Source organism: Elephas maximus, chromosome 7 (genome assembly GCF_024166365.1).
Source record: "Elephas maximus indicus isolate mEleMax1 chromosome 7, mEleMax1 primary haplotype, whole genome shotgun sequence".
Lineage (NCBI taxonomy): Eukaryota > Metazoa > Chordata > Mammalia > Proboscidea > Elephantidae > Elephas > Elephas maximus.
Window position 1 is genome coordinate 7232044 of NC_064825.1, and position 26057 is coordinate 7258100.

Sequence of the window (26057 nt, forward strand, 5' to 3'; positions counted from 1 at the left end):
CAAAAATGGGGGAAGACAGCCGTTAGGCATACGAAGATAGCTAAGGAGCGCTGGGGCTACAGAAGCTGAAACAGACAAGGGTCTTCCCCCAGAGCTGACAGAGAGCAGAGCCTTCCAATGCCCAGAATTTGAACTTCTGGCCTTCTGAACTGTGAAAAAATAAATTTCTGCTTTTTAAAGCCACCCACTTGTGGTTATTTCTGTTATGGCAGCACTAGGAAATGAAGGGAGCCCTGGTGGCACAGTAGTTAACAGCTTGGCTGCTAATCAAAAGGTCAGCAGTTCAAATCTACCAGTTGCTCCTTGGAAACCCGATTGGGCAGTTCTACTCTGTCCTACAGGGTCACTATGAGTCAGAATCAACTTGACAGCAGTTGGTCGGAAGGAAACTAAGACACCCATGTTTCCTTAAGTCACCATACACTCCTGACTGAAGAACACTGCCTCAATGAACTGGCTCTACCCTCAACTGGTGCATGGATGGTAAGCTTTAAGTGATGCCCCAGGGGGACTGGATCAACTGAGTACAGTGCCAGACTGACCGGCTGTGTGACCTCGGATCAGTATCTGAGAGTCTTAGTTTTCCCAACTGCAAAGCTGAAATAATAAATATACCTAATCGGCAGCTGGTTGTGAGCATCAAATGACTTAAGTAAACTCACAAACACTATATACCTCGAGACTGTGCATACACCTGTACCTCAGGTGAAGCACTCGATTAGGATGTTTCCACAGACATTGGTGCAAGCAGTAACAACAGCAGTAACTAAGGGTCCCTCCCGCCATGGTTTCATGGAAGAATACAGCCTGGGAAGTTAGGCAGAACCACAGCTCATTTCCAGTTTTGACACTTTCTGGCTTCAAGTCCCCTAGGTAAGTTATTTAACTGCTCTGAACCTTATTTTCCTTATCTACAAACATGAGAGTAGGTAATACCACCTACCTAGAAAGGATGTCGTGGGGATTAAATGAGATTAAGAACATAAAATACCTGGAACATAGTAAATGTGCATTGCTCAGTCCTTTCTCTTCCTGTGAAACCACTATTATTGCCTTTCAGGGAAAAAGGCCTTGAGAATATATACAGGAGAGGGTAGAAGAAGTGTAGAGGGAGCTTGAGGGCTAAGAAGAGAAAACAGGGTACATCTCAGTAGAACACCACTGTGGTAGGTCCTTGACAGCCAGGAGTGTGAGGCAAAACCAAAAAACTAAACCTGTTGCAGTTGAGTCGATTTTGACTCGTAACGACCCTATAGGACTGAGTAGAAATGCCCTGTAGAGTTTCCAACGGGAAACTGGTGGATTCAAACGGCTTTATCGGTTAGCAGCCAAGCCAAGGGGATGCCAATAAGGACTTCTGCTCCCTTCACAATGTGGCCTGAGTTTGGTCCTGTACTAGTTTTCCAAAATGACTACCAGAGAGGCCTTATCTTCTAAATTCTACCTCTATGACTAACCACATTATAACTCCTGTGTACATACCAGTAGGTTTAGAATTTTTTCAGAAAAACTATACTTGCAATTACTTAAGGACTAGATGTTCAGATAAGGTTTAAAGAGGAAAATGTTAGTAAAGCATGAAGATGTTCTGGGATATGTGTTTGGAGATCCTGAAACAGGTACAATATATGCTGCACTTTAAAAAATATCACAGGATTAGTTTTAACACATGTAAGTTGAGGACACTCTTCAAATAGCATGGTAAAGTATTAGTGTCTCAAAGAGCCATTAGAGAGCTACTTCATTCTGAACTCCCCCATATCTGGTGAAAATGAACCCAAAGGAGTGACTTAGACAGAGGCCTATCTGGAAGGCTACCAGTCCCCTTCATTGCCTTAGGCTCTCTCACTGGTACGCTTCATAGGCGAAGAGAGTAAACAGCTAGTAACGTATCACAGTTGCCTTTGGTAGACTAGTTTCAACCCTTGCTTTTCATGTCTAGGATGAAGAAAGTTTCCCCATTAACTTACAAGAAGAGTGGTACTAAGCTGCTGTTTATTTCTATTTTCCTTAGGTAAGTGAGGAAAACAGGAAGACTTGGGTCTGTAGTAACACTCTTTTCAAAACACTGAAGAAAATCAGGCCCACTAAAGCTACAGGGTCGCTATGCGTAGGAATCGACTCATGGCCATGGGTTTGGTTTTGGTTTTGGAAAGCTATTACAATACCACATATGCAGAATACTTCTATAATCTTCTCAAAGCACTTAAAACATTGTATTTGTAATTATCTGATGTACTTTTCACTGGCTAAGGAAGTCTTCGGATTCAGGCAGATGCGGCCCTTTGCTAATGATGTTTGGGCCCTGATAATTTACATAACTTAATTAGAATGACGGTATTAATAATTGGTGTTTATTATCAGGAAGAAACAGTCCTGGGTCTTCTGTTAATTAACTGTATGATCTTGGACAAATTACTTAACTTTTCTGAGCCTTGGTTTCCTCTTTTGCAAAATGGGGACAATACCTACACTTCATAAGATAGTTGTGAGTACTGATGTAAAGAGATAATACATACAATGCTTTAGGCACGGTAATGAAACATAGTAGGCACACAATAAATGACAGCTATTATTGCTCTTATTATTGTTCTTATTATTTTACTTATATGCATCCCCCATCAGACTTAAATTCCTTGAAAGGAGAGAATGTTTACACTCCAAGAACTTAGCACCGTATCTGTAGATAATAGCTGTTCAATGTCTGCTGAATGAATGTTGTCATTATCATCTCTTTCAAAAGTGCTTACAATGCCTGACAAGAATCTAATAACCAAATTACATATAAAACTTCGACAACCTAACAACGAAAAGACAAATAATCCAATCATAAAATGTGCAAAGGACTTGAATACATATTTCACCAAAGAAGACATTCAAATAGCCACCAAACACAAGAAAAGATGCTCAGCATCATGAGCCATCAGAGAGATGCAAATTAAAACCACCATGAGATACCATTTCACTCCCACTACGATGGCTAAGATTGAAAGAAAAACAGAAAATAACAAATGTTGGCAAGGATGTGGGGAAACTGGAACCCTTATCCATTGCTGGTGGGAATGCAAAATGGTACAGCCGTTGTGGAAAACAGTGTGAGGGTTCCTCGAAAAACTACAGATAGAACTATCATATTACTCAGTAACTCCACTCCTAGGTATATACCCCAAAGACTTAAAAGCAGAGACTGAGAGACTTGTACAGTAATGTTCACTGCAGCACTATTAAAAATAGCCAAAAAGGGGAAATAACATAAATGCTCATCAGCAGGTGAGTGGATAAACCAAATGTGGGACATAAATACAATGGACTACTACTCAGCCCGTAGGAGAAAAGAAGTCTCGATGCACGCTGCAGTAGGGATGGAGCTGAAGACCTTATGCTGAGCGAAAGAAGCCAATCACAAAATGACAAATGTTGTATGGCCTCACTTATATAAAAAGACAAGAAAACTTTGGAGACCAAAGTTTATTAGTGCTTACCAGCGGCAGAAGGGGGTGGGGGAGGCGGGGGTTAATGGTGATGGAAAAACTGCACTGAGTAAGGGTAGGGTTACCCAGCCGATTATTCCAATTGCTGTCAATAAGCTGTACGATAGATACACTTACAACAACCAAAAAAAAAAAAAAAAAAAACGAATAGCTGCTGAGGCTGCTGTAGTTCCTTGGTTTAGAAGTTTAGGGTCATAGTTTCATGGGACATCCCAGTTAACTGGCCTAATAACATGTTTAGTGCTTTGTTCTACCACCTAGTTCACCACATAGTGCTGGGGCCTTAAAAGCTGACAAACGGCCATCTAAGGCACAGCAGTTGGTTTCTATTCACCTGGAGCAACAGAAGAAGGAGAGTCAGGAACAGGAGGAAGATATGGAATGTGCGGCTAACTGCCTTCATGAACAACCGCCTCCTCTGCCATGAGACCAGAAGAACTGGATGGTACCTGGATACCATTACTGAACATTTTGATCAAAGTTTCTGTAGAAGAATCCTGATCAAAAAGGAGAAAATGCAGAACAGTTTCAAATTCTCATGGACCCTAGACTTCCCGGAACCATGGAGGGTGGATGAACCCCAGAAATTCCTGCCCTGAGATCATCTCTAAACCTTAAACCAAAAGTTCTTAAAACCAAACAATAGTTTAGCTTACTAGTAAAAAAGGTCCATATTACTCTTTTAAGAACTATCTATATGTGATCAAATCGACAACAGCAACTCAAAAGATTAGATAGGAGCCTTAAGGGGCAGTGAGTTTATGTTAATAGGGGAGGAACAACTCAGAAAATGAGGGTAAGAACGGTTGCACAACTCAAAGAATGTAATCAGTGTCACTAAATTGTACATCTAGAAACTGTTGAACTGGTGTATGTTTTGCGTGTGTATATCCTCAACAATGGAAACCCTGGTGGCACAGTGGTTAAGAGTTTGGCTGCTAACCAAAAGGTCAGGGGTTCGAATCCACCACCACCAACAAAAGTGCTTACAATGCACCAAGAGCTTGATCTAAGTTCTCTGAAGATGATTTCATTTAGTTTTCTCAATAACTCTCTGTGGCATAGTGGTTAAGTGCTACGGCTGCTAACCAAAAGGTCAGCAGTTTGAATTCACCAGGTGCTCCTTGGAAACTCTACAGGGCAGTTTTACTCTGTCCTATAGGGTCGCTATGAGTCGGAATTGACTTGAGGGCAATGGGTTTTTTAATAACCTTCTGAGGTATCCTTATTTTAGGAGAAAGTGAGGAGCAGCAAGTAAAGTACCTTGTCAGAGGTTATATATTAGCTACTAGGTTGCAAAACTGAAACCAGGTCTGACTACAGAGCCCTCACTGTTAAACACTTTCACTGTCCTTCCCTGACACACAGATATGTAGCTATTTTTGAGCAATTTAATAATTGTCAGCTTTAAGAAGTGGCAATGGAGAGGCACTTAAAAATAAAAGCCTTTTTATTTCTTCAGAGGAAATTGGATAATTTGCTTCATTCACAGCCTGCAGTTTTCTGCCTAAAAGCACGCAGTGAAATGAGGAATGAGCAAGAGGGATGAAATATGAAAGTGGCATAGCTTTGCAGGATTTGTTTCTTATCACCACTTACTCACGTGGGATGGACTATATCAATGTTTCATTATGCCAAACAAATTCATTCATTCCTTCACAAAACATTTGAGTGCCATATGTGGGTCAACCATTGTGTAAACACAAAAGAGCCCTACCAGCACCAGAGAATAATAAAAAGACACCACATTATCACCTGACGTTTGGAAAGCATTATGAAAATAATTACGTGGGCCTTCTCTCTATGTCACCCAGATCCAATCCAGGCTGGCGGATTAAGGTCTTCTCTGATCTGCAAGTTAACACCTAAAATTATGGCTGCTCTGCCCGTCAAACTTTTTGCTTGCTGTTTCTCTTTCATAAAACTTATGCAAGGTTGAATCCCCTCTGACATTTGGAAATTTTTTAAAATTCTGAAATAATTTTAGACTAATAGAATTGCTATAATAAAGAATTGCCTATACCTTTCACCCAGTTTTCTCTAATATTTACATTTTGTATAACTATAGTACAATTATCAAAACTGAGAAAGTAACACTGATTCAATACTATTAGCTAAGCCATATATTTAACATTAAGATTTCTCACTAATGTCCTTTTTTAGTTCAGGATCCCACACTGCATTTAGTTGCCATGTCTCTTTAAAAACCAAACCCTTTGCCCTTTGATTCTGACTCATAAAAGCGACCCTATATACAGCAGAGTAGAACTGCCCCATGGCGTTTCCAAGGCTGTAATCTTTATGGAAAAGACTGCCACGTATTTCTCCCACTGAGCAGCTGGTGGGTTCAAACCGCCAACTTTTCAATTAGCAGACAAGCGCTTAACCACTGCACCACCAGAGCTCCTCCTGTCTCCTTAATCCCCTCAAATTGGTGACAGTTTCTCAGGCTTTCCTTGTCTTTCATGACCTAGAAGAGTACTGGTCAGGTATTTTGTAGACTGACCCTCAGCTTGGGCTTCTTTGGTGTTTTCTCATGATTAGATTACGGTTATGATTCTTGGGGAAGGACAATACAGAGGTGAAGCGGCTCTTCTCAATGTATGACACCAGGGGTACTGGATGGTATGTCTAATTACATTGATACTATACAATATCCTGTTTTGCTTCAACTTTCACCCAGTAATTTTAGCACTCACTGGTAGATCTTGACTGCAGCAACAATTACTGTGGTGTTTTAAAAGTGAGTTTTCATTTACCTCGTTCCTGCTACATTTAATAATCGGAATTTTTCCATAAAGAGAGCTCTATAAGGAATATCCTCTTTTACATATTAATCTATTCAATATTTACGAATATTTATTTTCTTCCTTGGGTTATAATTCAATTTATTTTGTTGCTCAAATTGTTCCAGGGCCACTGGGAGCCATTTTAGGTTGGCTCTTGTGTCCTTTCAACATGTTGCCATCTTTTTAAATTATTATTATTGCTATTATTTTAGGCATTTTCTTGCTTTCTGGCTCCATTAGGCTCATCTTGTATTTTCCCTGCCCCAGTCCTGGAATCCACGAATTCTCCCAGGAGCTCTGGTTCCTTTAATTGAAGAATTGTATTTTGAAACCAAGAGTAAGCCCTACCCCTGGACTCTGTTAGCCCTGAACTGAAACCATTCCTGAAGCCAACCCTTCAGACAAAGATTAGACTGGACTATAAGACATAAAATGATACTAGTGAGGAGTGTGCAGACACATGAGACTACAAGGGCAGCTGCTGTCCAGAGGTGAGATGAGAAGGCAGAAAGGGAAGGAGCTGGTTTAATGGACACGGAAAATCCAGGGTGGAAAGGAGGAATGTGTTGTCATAATCATTATAGGGAAAGCAACTAGGGTCACATAACAATGTGTGTATAAATTTTTGTATGAGAAACTAACTTAAGCTGTAAACCTTCCCTTAAAGCACAATAAAAAACAAAAACAAAAAACATCAGTATGAGACCAAAAGGTCAACAATTACTCAAAAACAAAGATGAGAAGATAAGGAGGCAGGGAAACCAGAGTATTGGAACAGGAACAAACAGAATATAATTAAAGAGAATGCTGACACGTTGTGATAAATATAACTATTGTCACTGAATAATTTGTGTGGAAATTGTAAAATGGAAACATAACTTGCTGCATAAGCTTTCACCAAAAACTCAATAAAATATTATTTTTAATTAAAAAAAAAAAAAAAGAGTAGGCCCTAGCGTGCTTACTGCTACTGGAAAAGGTCAGTCCTTGTAGGTCCTATCAACAGACAGAACTAGGAAATAAGTGTATGAATACTAATCCATGTACACACACACACGTACTGATTTCTCCATCTCCACATGTGTATTAAAAAACAAAAAACAAGTTCACACTGATACCTGTGACTTCAATCAAGGGTTCACTCCAGCATCACGCTGATACTATTTTTATTCACACATTATTGACTTAGCAACTCTGACAAAATTTTGAAAGGTCTAATGAAGTTTCTTTTCCCTGGTGAGAATAATTAAGTTTGAACTGTCCCTTATAACACACCTTGCGTTTGTTAGATCGATAATGATTTTCAACATTTCTGAACATAGTAGAAGACAGGCAAGTCTATCTTGAAGAATCACTTAGCTTCTCAACTCTAAGAGATTCAACATAAATCGTAAAAATTTTTAGAAATGACACCTAGTTCTTCAAACTCGTCTATGAGCTATAAGCAAATCCAAAGAACATTTATGTCATGCCTACTTTGGGCTAGGCATTATACACTTGGTATTTTCTTTTTTGTATATATTATTTCAATTAATACTGATGGCAACCTCTGAAGTGTTATTGTCCTCACTTTACAAAGGGGAAAAATTTAGGCTCAAAGTGGTTAACTGACTTGCCCAAATATTTACAGTTTTCAGAGGTTTAGCCAATATTCAAATACAGGTCCTCTGAACTCCAAGCCAGGTGTTTGCTTTTACTATGTCACAGGTGTTCCAAGGTTGCCACTAGTCAGAGAAGTTTAATTCAACTTAAAATTAGAGGTAAGGCTGTCAGAAACACAGAAACAATCCTTTATGTTAAACAAAGAAGAGTGATTTCCTAATTATCCCTCTACAATATTATAAGCTATGTTAGCAGCACCTGTAATAAGTGAATGGGAGTAATTAGGATGCTTAGAAAGTAAATGTAAAAAAAAAATACCTACAATCATTTTAAGAATGAATGATGCACAAAATGGATACATCTTGTCCTTTTAATTTTTTTATTGAACTTTAGATGAATGTTTACAGAACAAACTAGCTTCTCAATGAACAGTTAGTACACACATTGTTGTATGAGACTGGTTAACAACCCCATGACATGTCAACACTCTCCTTTCTCAACCCTGGTTCCCTGTTACCAGCTTTCCTGTTCCCTCCTACTTTCTAGTCCCTGCCTCAAGCCTGGTATGCCTCTTTAGTCTTGTTTTGTTCAATGGGCCTGTTCAATCTTTGGCTTAAGGGTTAACCTCAGGAGTGGCCTCATTACTGAGCTGAAACGGTGTCCGGGGTCCATACTCTCAGGGTTTCTCCAGTTTCTGTGAGGACAGCAAGTCTGGTCTTTCTTTTTGAGTTAGAATTTTGTTCTACATTTTTCTCCAGCTCTGCCCAGGACCCTCTATTGTGATTCCTGTCAGAGTAGTCAGTGGTGGTAGCCAGGTACCATCTCGTTGTATTGTGCTCAGTCTGGTGGTAGATGTTGTCCATTAGTCCTTTGGACTAATCTTTCCCTTGTGTCTTTAGTTTTCTTCATTCTTCCTTGCTCCCGAAGGGGTGAGACCAGTAGAGTGTCCTAGACGGCTGCTCACAGGCTTTTAAGACCCCAGACGCTACTCACCAAAGTAGAATGTAGAACGTTTTCTTTGTATGCCAATTGAGTTAGGTGTTCCCTGAGACCACCGTCCTCCGAGCCCTCAGCCCAGCAACTCAGACCCTCAGGGAGTTTGGGTGTGTCTATGGAGCTACCATGGCCCTGCCTTGTACAGGCTGTGCTGGCTTCCCCAGTATTGTGTATCATCTTACCCTTCACCAAAGTTACCGCTTATCTATTAAGTGTTTTTGCATCCCTACCCCTCCCCACCTTCATAACCACCAAAGATTCTTTTTGTATGTAAACCTTTTCATGAGTTTTTATAGTAGTGATCTCAGACAATATTTGTCCTTTTGTGATTCTTATTTCACTCAGCATAACGTCCTCCAGATGCATCCATGTTATGAGATGCTTCACAGATACACTGTTGTTCTTTAGCATTGTGTAACATTCCATAGTGCATATGTACCACAGTCTGTTTATCCATTTATCTGTTGATGGGCATCTAGGTTGTTTCCATCCTTTTGCTATTGTGAACAATGCTGCAGTGGACATGGGTGTGCATATATCTATTCGTGTGACGGTTCTTATTTCTCTAGCATATATTCCTAGGAGTGAGGTTGCTGGATCATATGGTATTCCTATTTCTAGCTTTCTAGGGAACTGCCATATCATTTTCCAAAATGGCTGCATCACTTTGCATTCCCACCAGCAGCATAGAGTGTTGATCTCCCCGCAGCTTCTCCAACATCTTTTATTTTCTGTTTTATTGATTTGTGCCAGTGATGCAGGGGTGAGATGGTATCTCACTGTGGTTTTGATTTGCATTTCCCAGATGGCTAGAGATCGTGAGCATTTCCTCACGTGTCTGTTGGCCGCTTGAATGTCTTCTTTGGTGAAGTGTCTGTCCATTTCCTTTGCCTATTTTTTAAATGGGTTGTCTTTTTGTTGTAGAGGTGTTGGATTTTCTTATAGATTTTAGAGATTAGACCTTTGTCTGATTTCTAATAGCCAAAAAATTTTTTCTCAATCTGTAGGTTCTCTTTTTACTCTTTTGGTGAAGTTTTTTGATGAGCATAAGTGTTTAATTTTTAGAAGATCCCAGTTATCTAGCTTCTCCTCTGGAGCTTGTGTGTTGTTGGCCACGATTTGTATCCTGTTAGTGCTGTGCATTAGGGCCTCTAGCATTGATCCTATTTTTTCTTCTATGAACTTCATAGTTTTTGGCTTTATATTTATGTCTTTGATCCATTTTGAGTTAGTTTTTGTATATGGTGTGAGGTATGGGTCCTGTTTCATTTTTTTGCAGATGGACAATCTGGAAACAGCGATGGCTGCACAATGTGAACATCGTATCAATGTGAAAAAGGTTGAAATGGCTATTGTTTTATACATTTTACAACAATAATAACCCTATGGGAGCCCCCCTGCCCCCACAAAGTTGCAGCTAATTCAAATTTTTGTCACACACTCTGGAGACAGACAAAACACATCTCTGCAAGGCACCAGTTTCCACCAGCTTTGCCAGCACCATTTGTTAAAAAGCATCTTGTCCTTTTTAATGTGAGAATGATATCCCCATGATCCCACTCCCTCAACACTAAGGCATGTACTCTGAGGTTTTATTTTAACAATAGTTTTGAGTTTTCTTGATATATCTATATTTTCCCACCTGGTTTCTATGTGACCTAAAACATCTATAGAAGATAGGGCTTGGGATAGAGGCTTTAATCACAGATCACTTGTGACTCTTCTGGCAATCAGCTTGGCCTCAAAAGCTGACTGTTCTATCTCATAACTTTTAATCCATTTATCTAACTAACTGGATAAAGACCATGGATATATTTGAACATAACACTAGAATTGCCATTATTGTTTTCTGCTCTCTATTTTGAAAGTGGACTGATTGACCTGTATCTTCCTGATAACAAAAACCAGTTATTATTACTGTCATCCTAATTAAGTTATACAAATTACCAGTGTCCAAACATCATTAGCAAAGGGTCATTGTTTTAGGAATAACAGGGCCTTGCAAAGAGTAAATAAGCTGATCCTGATGATTACTGCTAATGGGAACCAAGCACGTTACAGGCTTCCCTGTTCGTTCTGTTGGCGAGAAATAGACCAGAGTTTCTCTAACATGAACATGAATACAAATCTTCTGGGGAGCTTGCTAAAATGCAGATTCTGATTCAGTAGGTCTAGGGTGGGGCCTGGGAGTCTGCACTTGTGATGAGCTCTGAAGTGATGCCGATATTGCTGGTCCCTGGACCACTCTTTCACTAGCGAGGAAACAGAATAAACCAGAGGTAATGAAAAAGTTATAGACCGTGTTAAGCAGTTTGTTAATGTGGATTGCTGCAAAATGATCATAACCATAAATACTTGCAGTATATTTATTTCTATGACATAAAAAACCAAACAGGAGAAGTTGTTAGGTAAACTATCTAAGTAATTTTTAAAAAAGAAAAAAAGCAATCAAAACATTGAAAACCAGCCTTCAATCTAAGAAAAGTAAGTTATTTCTAAGAATCAACATGACCAAGGCAATTCTGAATCTCCAGCAGTGTGTTATAATGTCTGATGCATAATCTTTAAAATCCTCCTACAGAGTAGCAGATGGCTTTGGGGGTAAATTTATCTTCGTTTCCAAAAGTACCAATAGAATTTGGCTAGCCAGTCTTTATGAAGAGCTACACATCTTTTGTAATTATCATAATAGGAGCGAAGAAGACAATTATGAGGAAATGAAAGCTGACAAATGAAAGGTAGGAGAGAGAGAGAGAGAGACAAAGCTGACCCCCTGCACTGACTGAATGCTGGTCAGCCCACGATGACGTCAATGCATACTTAGTTGTCCACCAGCAAGAACAGGCCAGCTGCATAGTTGTTTCCAAACATTGGTCACTCTCTCCCTACCTGAGAGGAGGGAAAAGAACAATAATGACGGCTGAGATGAAATGTGATCCTCTAACTGGTGTGAGACATCTATCTGTCCAATCAGAGAGCTCAGTGAGCTAAGAAGCAAAAAAAAAAAAATGATCCTCTTTAGCCCCAAATGGAGTAAGGTTGTGGGGGAAAGAAGATGAAGCGAGAAAAAACAAAACAAAAGGAAACGAAAACTTTTGAACTCTCTCCCATATTCCAGGTTTAATAGGCTGTTAGTACTAAGTACGCTTGGAGGATACAGACAAAATCTCGTGGTACTTGCTGATGCAAAGCTCTTTTTACATTTGAACTATACTGGCAGGTTTTTTTTTGGTGGCAGGAGGATAAGATTTTTTAAAATAATTATTTACCCAGTAAAGCCTGTCTCAGCCTCCTCCACCGTCTCTCAGTTCTCGGCACAAAGCTTTGTGGAGCTGGAATTACAGATACAGAAAATCTGCCTCAAGGTCTTCCAGGAAGTAAGAAGGGTGTTAGATACAATGATGAGAGATGATATGATATTGCACTGACTCAGAAAGAAAGGCATTTCCCCTTGAGTTAAAGACAATTGACTTGTGATGCACAGGTCAAATAAATCAGGCTACCTGTACATTACTAATTATATTTAAAGGAGCCCTGTTGGCGCAGTGGTTATAGTGATCGACTACTAACTGAAAGGCTGGCAGTTCAAAACCATCAGCTGCTCAGCGGAAGAAAGATGTGGCAGTCTGTTTTCGTAGAGATTTATAGCCTTGGAAACCCTATGGGGTTGCTATGAGTCGGAATCAACTTGACGGCAGTGGGTTGGATTTTCTTTTATTTAGGGGGTCTGGGGGAGAAAAGTCTGGCAACTTGCTTTCCTGAAGATTACTCTGTAACACATGGGCTTACCATATGTCAGCTAACAACAACAATAATTATATTTAAGGTCCTTGTCAGAAAACAATTACTTTGCATCAAGTAGAGATAATTTAAAATATAAATGATCCATATTTAAGATTTGGATTAGTACGACTTTAAGGCCTTGGTTTAAAAAAATGTGCTGAGGAAGGTTACATGGCTAGCACCTAGAATCAACTATACACTGAATTCAAATAATAAACCAAAAACCAAACCTGTTGACTTCGAGTCCATTCTGACTCATAGTGACCCTGTTAGTCAGGGTAGAACTGCCCCACAGAGTTTCCAAGGAGTGCCTGGCGGATTTGAACTGCCGATCTTTTTGGTTAGCAGGCGTAGCACTTAACCACTATGCCACCAGGGATTCCATTCAAATAATAGATTCCATTCAAATAATAGTTACCTCTTATTGAGTGCTTGCTTATATCCCGCTAGAAGCTTTAATTAACAATTTACTTAACACTTAAGTAGCACCAACTATGTGCTAGATGCTGCTCTAAGCAGTTTGCAAATATCATCACTATGAGACATGAGGAACCCTGGTGGCGTAGTGGTTAAGTGCTATGGATGCTAACCAAAGGGTCGGCAGTTTGAATCTGCCAGGCACTCCTTGGAAACTCTATGGAGCAGTTCTACTCTGTCTTATAGGGTTGTTGTAAGTTGGAATCGACTCGGCAGCAACGTTTTTTTTTTTTTTTTTCCACAGCAACTGGTTTTGTTTTGTTTTTGGTTTATGAGATATGAACTCCTACCATTCCCCTTTTGCAGATAAGGAAACTGAGGACAGAGAGGTTAAGTAATGCATCCAAGGTCATGCAGCTAGTAAGTGGAAGAGCCAGGGTTAAAATCTAGGTAGCGTGGCTCTAAAGTCCATACTTTTACCTATTACCCTATACTGCTTCCCTGTCTGTATTATCACTGATACCTGAAAAACATATTAATCTCTATTTAGTAGATATGAAAACCAAGGTTCAGAAAGGTTAAATAATTGGGTCAAGGTCACACAGCTACTAAGTGGCAAAGCCAGAATTTGCACCAATACTGTCTGATACCAAACTCAGTACTCTTTATGTGAAGTCCTGTTTGAACTGTGATTATTTTCTGGAAACTTCCTCCAAGTAATTCATACAATTTCATCCTTATCTAAGTATTGATTAGAAACACTTCTGATGCAGGAAAGTTTAAGAACAAAACTGAATGTTTTTCATCTGTTTATTCTCAACTTAATGCCTGAATAGCCACAGCCAAAATTGTTGTTGTTAGGTATTGTGGAGTCAGTTCTGACGCAGAGTGACCCTATATACAATAGACCGAAACACTGCTCGTTCCTGAGCCATCCTGTGCCTCAGAAATTACTGAACAATACCAATATCACATGCAAGTAAAATTATGCTGAAGATAATTAAAAAATGGTGGAGCAGTACATCAACAAGGAACTGCCAGACATTCAAGCCGGCTTCAGAAGAGGATGTGGAACAAGGAATATCATTGTTGATGTCAGATGGATCCTGGCTGACGGCAGAGAATACCACAAAGATGTTTACCTGAGTTTTACTGACTATGTAAAGGCATCCGATTGTGTGGTTCATAATAAATTACGGATAACACTATGAAGAAAGGGAATTCCAGAACACTGAATTATGCTTATGCAGAACCTGTGCATTGACAAAGAGGCAGTCGTTCAAACAAACAAGGGGATAATTGCATGTATCTTTTCACCATATTTATTCGACCTGTATGCTAAGCAAATAATTCGAGAAGCTGGACTATATGAAGAAGAATGCAGCATCAGGGTTGGAAGAAGACTCACTAATAACCTGTGATATGCAGATGACACAACCTTACTTGCTGAAAGTGAAGAGGACTTGAAGCACTTACTGATGAAGATCAAAGACTATAGCCTTCAGTATGGATTACACTTTAACATAAAGAAAACAAAAACCCTCACAATTAGACCGATAAGGGACATCATGATAAATGGAGAAAATATTGAAGTTGTCCAGGATTTCATGTTACTTGGATTCACAATCAATGCCCATGGAAGCAGCAGTCAAGAAATCAAACGACGAACTGTACTAGGCAAATCTGCAAAAGACATCTTAAAAGCGTTAAAAAGCAAAGATGTCACTTTAGGGACTAAGGTATGCCTGACATGAGCCATGGTATTTTCAATCACATCATATGCATGCAAAAGCTGGACAATGAATAAGGAAGACCAAAGAAGAATTGATCCATTTGAATTACGGTGTTGGCGAAGACTACTGAATATACTACGGACTGCCAGAAGAATGAACAAAATCCGTTTTGGAATAAGTATAGCCAGAATGCTCCTTAGAAGAAAGGATGGTGAGACTTCGTTACCAGGAGGGAGCCAGTCCCTGGAAGAGGACATCATGCTTGGTAAAACAGAGGGTCAGTGAAAAAAAGAAAGGCCCTCGACTAGATGGACTGACACAGTGGCTGCAGCAGTGGGCTCAAACATAGCAATGACTGTAAGGATAGCCAAAACAGCTAGGAGGAAACAGTACTGAAATTATTAAAACTTAAAATGAAACCCATTATTGCTTTCCATTCACCCTCTTACTCTGAATGTCCTAACAGTCTGTTTTGCAGAGGTTAGAGGTCTCAAAATTGAGGCAATGAGCACAGATGTGGGTCAATCTATGGCTCACTGGTGTGCGAAGTATTTACCCACGGGGGAGGTGGGGTACATAACGTAGATGCTGATGTCAAAATCATGTTTCTGTATTTATTAAAGTGAACCATGCCTGATACTTCTATTCATTTTTCTTTGTTTATAGAGACGATTTTAATTTAAGTCTAGTTTTGGTTAGGCTTCTCTTCAATTTCAACATATAAGTTGGCTAAAACAGTACATTTAGCAATTAAATTTGTCAGTAGAGGAAAACATAAAAAAGTATAATTTGAGGGAATAATTTTGTATTTTATTGTGGGTTTCTGAAATTTCTTTCCCATGTGTGTTAAAAAAAATTATTATTATTATTTTTTAGCTTCCTTTAAATTTTAAGAAGAATTTTCAGAGATGAGAAGATGATATCCTCAAACGGAAGCAGGGCCATCAAAAAGTCACAAAAACTATGGATAAAAATAAACTATCTGGACAATTATTTTAAAGGCATCAGAACTCATCTAAACTTTGTATGGCATGTGGAATCCTTCACAATCTGGCCCCTGCCTACTTGTCCAGGCTCTTTTCCTATCACTTGTCACTGGTACTTCTTATGTTCTACTAGCTCTGGCCTGTAGTTCCCTAAACTCTCTACTTTTGCACATGCTGACCCTACTGCTCACAGCAGTCATCCCCACTTCACCCTCTCAAAACGAACTTTCTGTCTCCCCACTCCCCTCACCCTACCACAAATGCCTTCTTGTTAATCAAGTCTTAGCCAATAATTTCCCTGACTCTTCCAGGCAGTCTTTTTCTTAGCCTCATTGCCTTGAAAACAATCACCTTTTTGTATTACATTTACTTGAAGATCTGTTTCTTTACTTGATCGTTAATTCCTTGTGGGGAGAATAGGGTTGAGTCCTTTTTGTTGCTGCTCTTGGGTTTATTTTGAAATGTCAGAATCTCCAGGACTTAGCCCAGGTGTACAACCTGTTGCCACTGAGTTGATTTCAATTCCTGTGTGAGAGTAGACGTGCTCCGTTGGGTTTTCAGTGGCTGAGTTTCTGGGAAGTAGATCACCAGGCTTTCTTCTGAGGAGACCCTGGGTAGACCTGAATGTCCAACTCCTGTGTGTGAGAGTAGACGTGCTCCGTAGGGTTTTCAGTGGCTGACTTTCTGGGAAGTAGATCACCAGGCTTTCTTCTGAGGAGACCCTGGGTAGACCTGAACGTCCAACTCCTGTGTGTGAGAGTAGACGTGCTCCGTAGGGTTTTCAGTGGCTGACTTTCTGGGAAGTAGATCACCAGGCTTTCTTCTGAGGAGACCCTGGGTAGACCTGAACGTCTAACCTGGTGGTTGGCAGCCGAGTGCGTTAACCATTTGCACCACCACACAAGAGATGCTTAACACAACACACATACCCTGAAATTCGGGGTTGAGGGTGACAGAGAAAAAGGTGTGGGCAAAAATATTTGGGTGCTTAGATATACTCGTGTGTATAGGTGTGTAACTCTACTTGTGAGGGGTGGAGGCAGGACACTGAATGTATAAACAGAGGAAGATGGAACCTAAAACTCAGTGAGTGCTCCTTGAGGAATAATTGGCAAAGATGATTGGGAACTACCACCTGAGGTGGTGGAGGAAGTACAGATACTGTAGTCAGACAGACCTAGGTTTCTGAAGTCTAAGTCTGCTGCTTATTATCTGTTCACCTCAGAAGTTATTTCACCTCTCTGAGTTTCAGTGTTCTCACCTAAAAACTGGCCAACAGCTATGCAGCTTCCAAGGTTGCTGTGAAAATTAAATACGATAAGTACCTAGCAGAGTACCTGAGAAGAGTGAGGGTTCAATAAACGTTGGCTGCCCTACCAGCTTACCCAGGAGAGAACAACTTAATGTATTTGACATTCTAGATAATTAGAAGGCTTTGGAGTTCGGAGAGTCAAAAACAAAAATGAATACAGAGATAACAAAACAAAACCTAACTATCCCATAATGACATCAGAAATACTGAGTTTACCTACCTGTATTTTAGGCCAGAATTATAATAGATATACTATAGCCAGGCAAAACTTGGCTATAACTATAAAGCAATATTCTGTCTTTCTTGTTTGTAAGCTTCTTCGGTGTTTTTGAAATTGTCTTTCAAAATGTTATTAACAGAGCGCTTTGTAATTCCTATAGCAGAATGACTCATCTCTCTAACTTTTTTTCTGCCTAAAAACACTACCAGAACTCCTCTGAGCTATTGTTTTTGTGAATTTTGTTTTGGCAATAAAGGGACGTAAAGGTGAAGCAGGATGTCCCCCCTTCATTCTGCAGAGCCAGGCGTGTTCTCATACGAGCACATATAAGAAACTATGGAAACATTAATATCGTGTATTGCATTTCCAAAACAAAAATGACGAATCAATACAAATCTTTATATAACATGGAAAAATAACAAATTAACTTTAAAAACACTTTCTTTTATTCAGGCAATTCCATTAGGGGGAAAAAAAATCACAGACTACCTCTCCTATAACATGTAACATTAGCACTTACAGCAAAAGAAGTAAAAATTATTTGCCTTCTCCAAAATGCCCAAGACAAAAACTAATGGGAAATGACATAGAAACAAACTGGTTCAATGCACAAATCAGAGGCTTTTAACTTATATTTATAATGCAATGCAGCTGCTTTCTCCTTAAGGTCACTAGTCCAGTAGTATCCACCCTAGCTAGTCAACCAGTAATTTCTTGCTCAGCTTCTCTCATCTGGATGTCTCCTTGCTCCTCTTTCACAATCCTAGAACAAAACACCACTGCTGGGAACTTTGCTAAGCTTTTACCGTGTGTCCCTTACCTTCTTGTAAACCCTACCCAAAATAAATCTCCCTCCCTCCATCCTATACATTCAGCCTCTACTGCTGCTGTTCTAGTTCAGACCCACACTTTCTTAACTGGAATACTGCACTAGACACCTGTTAATCTTCCTGCCTCTGAGCTTCTCGTCGTCATCTATCTATCTTCACTCTGCTGGCAGAGAACTCTTTCTAACACACAAATCTCATCATGTGATCTCATTCCCACTTCACCCCATCCTTGCCCTAAAATTTTCCATAGACTAGACCCCTATTCTAAGAGTCTGGCTGCTGACCAAAAGGTCGGCAGTTCAAATCCACCAGCTGCTCCTTGGAAACCCTATAGGGCAGTTCTATTCTGTCCTATAGCGTAGGTATATGAGTCGGAATTGACTTGACCACAATGGGTTTTGTTTTGTTTTTTTTGAGACCCCTAAAAAAAAAAAAAATTTTTTTTTTTTTTTTATTACCCGATAGGAAACCCTGGTGGCATAGTGGTTAAGTGCTACAGCTGCTAACCAAAAGGTCAGCAGTTCAAATCTGCCAGGCGCTCCTTGGAAACTCTCCGGGGCAGTTCGACTCTGCCCTGTAGGGTCGCTATGAGGACTCGACGGCAGCAGGTTTGGTTTTTTTTTTTTTATTACACTATAAACTCTAACATCTTTTACATTCAAAACCCTTCAGATTCTGGCCCTGGCCTGCCGGCTCCTCCTGTGTCAATCCCCAGTTCCCACAGATTTTACTTTTAACCAATATTGAGTTATAGTTCCCCACCATTCCACTTTCAATCCCTCTGTCATGCCTGTGGTATTTACAGTGTCTGCCTGGAATGTCTACTTCTATTTATCTTGTTGGCAAACTTCTAACACACCTCTCAAGGCTAAGCTCAAATAGTTCCTTCTCTGTGAAGCTTCTGTGACTCCTCAGGTAGACTGGTTCCCTCACCTCTACTCCCGCCGCACTTTATACATACCTTACTTAGGGCAACTGTCATACTATATTTTAATTATATATACCTCCCCACTAGACTTTTAAGATTAGAGGAAACGACTTAGTGATTTGTATCCCCAGTACAGGCAGTTCCCAGGTTACGAACAAGTTCTGTTCCAAAATCTATCTTTAAGTTGAATTTGTACGTTATAAGCAGAACAGATGGGTTCGGTTCCTATCTAACATCAGTTAGTCAAATGTTTGTCTTCGTATGCAGTATATAGTTTATCATCGTATGCATAAAAAAAATTCTGGAAGCACTTCTACATACACTAAAATATCTTTAACATAATAATACAGCAACAATAATTTTCTGATACGTGTGGCAAAGTAGCGCCTATTTGTTATCATGAACCATTGTATGTACCTCTAATTTTTAATACAATTGGCTTTTTGGGGGTTGGTTCACAGGTTGTACGTAAGTCAGACGTTCATAATCCGGGGACTGCCTGTACTGACACATAAATATTTAATGAATGAATAAGAGTTTAGCCCATGTGAATAAAGAAACTGAGAATATAAAATAAAAACGTTTTTATAATAGTGCAAAGTATGGGAACAAAAAAAAAAACCTCTACCTCTAGTCTGCATGTTATAAATCAAAACTCTACTATACCAGAGCAAAGTAAGGTGCTTTTGTGGCTCAAACCTTTCTCATTCTACTTCCATTGCCTCCCTTGTATTTTCTCTGTGTGAAACCTCCCTGCAGACATCATCCATAATTAGCAGAGCAGGTTACAGCACCAGTAAACCCACACTGCTCCTCCAGCTCCACCTGGCCCTCCAGTCACTCTTGCACTCATACACACATACCTCCTCCAGCTCCACCTGGCCCTCCAGTCACTCTTGCACTCATACACACATACCTCCTCCAGCACAGCCCCCACAAAGGGACCTGGACACGAATCAGACTAAGGACACAAGCCAGCCCCCTGTCGCAGCCCTACCACTGCGTATATTCACAATGAACTTACTTCCCTTACTTTTAATTATGCGTAAAGCTACATGTAATTGAATGGATGAAATACGCTTCGAGAAAGCTTGATGTTATCGGTGGAAACGATTCTGAATCTGCACCTGCAGGTTTCTCTCAGCAAACACTGATTGCATTAGAGCCGGCTGTGTCCCAGTTACCTGCTATTTTGATATTCATGTTGTTATCCAGCAGCAGATTTTCTGCCTTCAGGTCACGGTGCACAATCTTCCGACCATGACAATAATCAACAGCAGACAGGATCTGCCAGAATTTACGCCTGGCCTCAGACTCATTTAACCGGCCATGATTAGCAAGATAATCTGTAAAAGAAGAAAGAATTTTGAATTATTCACCAAAATAAAATAACCCACTATTAGTATCCAGGAGTCCCTGGGTGGGGCAAATGATTAATGCACTTGGCTGCTAACTGAAAGGTTGGAGATTCAAGTTCACCCAGGAGAAAGGCCTCGTGGTCTACTTCTGAAAAATTAACCATTAAAAATCATATGGAGCACAGCCCTACTCTGACACATATGGGGTCACCATGAGTTAGAATCGACTTGATGGCAACTGATTTTTTAAAAATTAGCATTCAGGATTTTTTTTCCCCCCTCAAACGGCTTTTATTTAAAAACAAAACAAAACAAGTGTTAGTGTTCAAATAACATGTTTCCCAAGTTCCTTGCCCTTGAGAGAAGTAATTCCAATTATATTTCATTGCAGTTCAGATAAATGGTAAGAGACCAAGACCAGACAACAACAGGTGGCAAAATACTCACAGCACAACTCAAAATACTTTTCATGCCTAAGCATGCCTTCTTTTTGTTGAAAATTTATTGAATGTGTTTCCTAACCAACATTTTAAAAATAAAATTTACGTAAAACAAAGAACAAGAATCTCCGATATCCCACTGGACAAGGGACTTTAAAAAAAAAAATTTATTTTAAGGGATGTCTTTACTCATGGACAAATGACTGACCTCTCAGACAAAAATTCTTTTTGTTTAAAATGCTAAGTCAACATTGGCTAGCAGGAAAAAACACAAAGGCATGGAGTATCTGAGCTTAGAATTACTATTTAAAGCAACAGCTAATAGTATATCAACAAATAAACAGCACATGGTAAGAAAAATGACAACATCTGAGCTCCAGAGATAAAGAGACCAACTACCTAAAGAGCTGGTACTGTCGCTTTTTAAGCAAAAATCTCAGCAAGTATCCCAGCATATCTGTTATTTTCCTCATCCTTTATGGCTTCTGCAGTGTAGGCAATCAGTACTGGAAGTAACTGAGGCAAAAATCTGTGGCCGAAAACATAAAATCTGTTTAGGTATACATCTTCCTCTGGGAGGAGCACCGTTACCAGTCCAAGTTCAAGTTAAGCACGAGGTCCTCAAGCTAACATGCACAAAGCACACTCACGTGTCACATCAAAAACTGAATTTCCTTACAATTTTAGAATAAACAAACAAGAGTATAAGAGCAATTCTCTGTATTAATTGACTATGTACCTATCTTTGATGAACAGATATGCTTCTTCCCCCTTGAATGACATCTATTCTGATTGTTGCCAAAAACCAAACCTGTTGCCATCGAGTCGATTCCGACTCCCAGCAACCCTACAGGACAGAGTAGAACTGCCCCACAGGGTCTCCAAGGAGCAGCTGGTGGATCCAACTGCCAACCTTTTGGTTAGCAACTGAGCTCTTAACCACTGTGCCACCAGGGTTCCTAAAAAACCCATTGCTGTTGAGTCGATTCTGACTCATAGCGTCTGATTGTTAAGTGAAGCACAATTTTATATTTGTTGACTTTAATAATAAAACTTTTAAAACTTAAATTTTGTAGGTTTCCCATTTTGCTTTTCTGGTAATTGATTTTTACTGTATTTTATAAAAATAATGGTCTGCAACAGATTGGACAATTTAAAAATGGGTCTTTTACTACTGATAGTTTGAGAAATACTGGTATGGACAACTAAACAGGCAATTACAATGCAGTGTGATAAAGGACAGCACAAGAGTAAATATATCCTAATGTATTATTTCGAATCCACCAGGCGCTCCTTGGAAACTCTATGGGGCAGTTCTCCTCTGTCCTATAGGGTCACTATGAGTCAGAATCGACTCGACGGCACTGGGTGGGAATGTATTATTTATTGCAGACAGATTTTTTAACTTTCTATTTTATTTTATTTGAAGTTTCAAACATAAGAGAGGAGACAAAACAGTATGATGAATCCCCTAGATTTATGAGTTATCAACATTTTACCACACTTGCTTCATTTATCCTTTTTCCTTTCACTATTTTTCTGCAGTATTCTAAAGCAAATCCCTGACATTATTTTGTTTGTTTCACCCTAAATACTTTTGTACATATCTCTTAAAAAAAAAAAAAAAGACATTTTCTTATATAACCATAATAACATCACACCTAACAAAATTAACAATTCCTTAATAACATCTAATACCCAGTCTGAATTCAAATCTCCCTAGTTGGCATATTTAAAATAGGACCCAAACAAGATGTACCTGCTTATTTTATCTGTGATGTTGTTTTATTCTGGAACAGTTTCCCCACCCTCTGGTACCCTCCCTCTCTCTGCTTTTTCCCACTGCACTGATTTGCTGAAGAAACTGGGTCAATCATCCTACATTCTGGATTTGTCTTTTGGTTCCCCATATTATTTACCTTATTCTTCTATCTTCCAGTTTCCCTGTAAATTGAGACTCAAATATAAAAGCTTGACTAGATTCAGGTTTATGTTTCAGAGGTAGGAGAGAACAAGAATATGTTTTAGATGCATCTGTTAGAAAGAATACAACCAAAAAAAAAAAAAAAAACCCCAAACCCGTTGCCGTCGAGTCGATTCCGACTCACAGAGACCCTGCAGGACAGAGTAGAACTGCCCCATAGAGTTTCCAAGGAGCGCCTAGCGGATGTGAACTGTCAACCTTTAGGTTAGCAACCACAACACTGAACCACTACGCCACCTGGTTAATGGGGTTGGATTTGATCCTTCAATTATAAAGGTCCTCATCAATCTTTCTGCTAATATCATATTTCTCAGACTCCAGCGTATATCAGAACTCTTAGAGGCTTGTTAAAACAGATTACTGGGGCCTACTCCCAGAGTTTCTGATACAGTGTTGGAGGGGGCCTAAAAATTTGTATTTTTTAGAAGTTCCCAGGTGATGCTGAAGATGCTGGTCCAAAGGCCACACTGAGAACCACAGCTCTAACACTTGTAATATTTACTGAATCAATGATTTCATAAGAAGCCGCAAGAGATTGATTTCCTAATTTTTTAAAATTCCTATCACATTTATTAGATGAAAGTCTTCTGTTGAAAGGAGAATTTTCTCTCGTCAACTAGGGCTATTTAGTTACCCTGAGATACAACTTGAACAGGTCAGAAAGAATGAATACTTAATTCTTCCTTTTTAAATACCAATTTTCAGAGTAAGTGTTTGGCACATTAGCTACCACCATTAGTGACTATTATGATTTTTGTTTTAGTTTCTTTTGCTCATAGACGCTACTGAGAAGCTAATGAAAACTATACAGACACATAAACACACACATAAAAATTTGTATGCAATTTCTAAGGAGTTTATAAAATCTTAGGTTTGCCATGAGGTTAAAAACCCTGCCTTGGAGGATTTCATTCATGGATTTGAATTTTTATAAAAATAACCTCCGGATTTGCCAAGCATATTCAGCCTACCAATGGTTACTCAACTGCACACAGATTTCTTTCTGCTGCTGCAAAGTTATCGAGACTGAGCTCATCTTTCTTTTTATAAACTTCATTGCCACCTTCTAAGTCAGTATAACTATCATCTCACAATTACTCAACCTCAAAAATTCTAGAATCATCTTCTACCAGCCCGTAAATTAAGTATAGCTGAAGCACCAACAAGTACATTTCAAGTTATAGAGATGAAAGTTTTATACAGTATAATTAATCGATGTTGCATCCTACACTTACTGATAAAAAAAAAAATAAATTTCATAGCACAGTGCCTGGCTATGCATCTGGCATAACAACTGCTCAGTAAATGTTAGGAGCTATGATCATCATCATCATTATCTAGTGGCATTCCTCCTCTTCCTCCAGAAATAAGGAACGGTTTTTCCAGAAGTTTACCAAAGAAGTAGGGAAACCCAACTAGCCGAGTTCATCTAAATTTCAGCAATGTCGGAAATTTTAAACTACCTTTAAACCATGTACTCTTTGGTCAGAAATTACTAGCAGCCCTCAAAGCTCTCTCTCAAAGCTGGGGGCCCTGGTGGCACAGTGGTTAAGAGATTGGTGGCTGACCAAAAGGTCGGCAGTCTGGAACCACCAGCTGCCCCTTGGAAACCCTACGGGGCAGTTCACTCTGTCCTACAGGGCTGCTATGAGTTGGCATCGACTCCGTGGCAATGATTTTATGGGTTTTTTTCAAAGCTGGAGCTGAATAATAATAGTCCCAAAGATAATTAATGAAATTGAATATTTAATGTCATGCTAAAAGGATTTAATTCATAATTTCATCTATTTGTAATATGGGAGTAAAGTAAACAGGCTGAAGCAATTATAATACTTTGTGCTTAGTCTTAAAATTAAAAAACAAGAACCAAACTAATTGAAATTCTGGTCAGATTTCCTAACCTACACATTTGCAAAGACTTCACATTTCTAATTACCAAATTTGAAGAGAATTATGTTTTCATGAATATGACCACTACGAACCTGAAGGTACAGTAAGGTAATCAGAATTAGCTGTTTTTCTCTTAAAACATTTTGAAGATCCATGATTTTCAATCTCGAAACCCGAATCTCTACTCATTTTTTTCTCTCTAATGTTTCTTTCCTCTAATCAGTACAAAATGTAACTGTGAAATAAAATCCCTTCCCATTGTAGATCAGGACTCTAATCTTTGTCACCTTCGCTTGTATTTGTTCTTACCAACCAATCTTGGATAAAACGCAGGTAAGGAAGGAAGGTACATTAAATAAAATAAAAACCTGAAAAATAATTTTTTAGCATATTAACATATGGACCACCACATCTTGAGTTCTAGTAGATAAGGAACAGATTAGATGTTTGATCTGTGCTGAATTAGGACAACATGGGTTATCCTGATTTTAAATATTAAATTATAATACTATTTATAATATTAAATTATATTAAGCCTTTAACCTGGAGACATATTTATGAATATGAAACTATAGATTTTAGAACAATGCTTTTTTCCCTAATATTTTTGGAAGCATATAATCATTTCAAATTGTATGTCTGACTAACATTAAAGGACATTGTTGTCGGTGGTACACTCCAGCAATCTAACTGTGCTTTTAGCCATTTTCCTACATTAGACTGTTTGTATCTGTCAGACTCTGATTCAGTTCTTCAAGCCATTTGGAACTGCTGAAGCAAACCATGTTCTTCTAAGAACTAAAATGAGTTTTTAGTTACACAGTTTAAAGTTTTAAAGGTTATTTACAATTGACTTTTGTGAATGTATGTTCAAGTTTTCAGCAACAGTTAAAAGAAAATATACTCTGAAATTATTTATAATGCCCACATAAAAGTAACAGATGGCAATATATAATGGTAGTAACAGATAACTTCACAGACTTTTCATATCTTTAATAAAACACCTAAAATAAAATTTTCAGATTTCTTGTACCTAGGGAGAAAGATGTGGCAGTCTGCTTCTGAGCCTTGGAAATCCTATGGGGCAGTTCTACTTTGTCCTATAGGGTTGCTATGAGTTGGAATCAACTCAACAGCAATGGGGTTTTTCCAGAGGGAAATTTCAGATTATAGTAGAAGTAAGTTCTAGAATCAGACAAACCTGATTTTGAATGCTGGCTCTACTTCTCACTACTGTGGGACCCTGGGCAAGTTATTTAACCTCTAACCCTAAAATTCCTCATCTTCAAATTAGGGAA

The 26057-nt window shown here is 39.1% G+C and overlaps 1 protein-coding gene across 3 annotated transcripts in view; it reads right to left on the bottom strand.

The window, feature by feature from the left end:
- Window positions 1–26057, bottom strand: part of SIK2 (salt inducible kinase 2) — a 137322-nt gene that overhangs the window by 25497 nt on the left and 85768 nt on the right. For all 3 annotated transcript variants that reach the window (XM_049889314.1, XM_049889315.1, XM_049889316.1), the window contains one exon: window positions 20272–20433. In XM_049889314.1, coding sequence (XP_049745271.1) covers window positions 20272–20433 — 162 coding nt within the window. The remainder of the gene's footprint in view (window positions 1–20271; window positions 20434–26057) is intronic.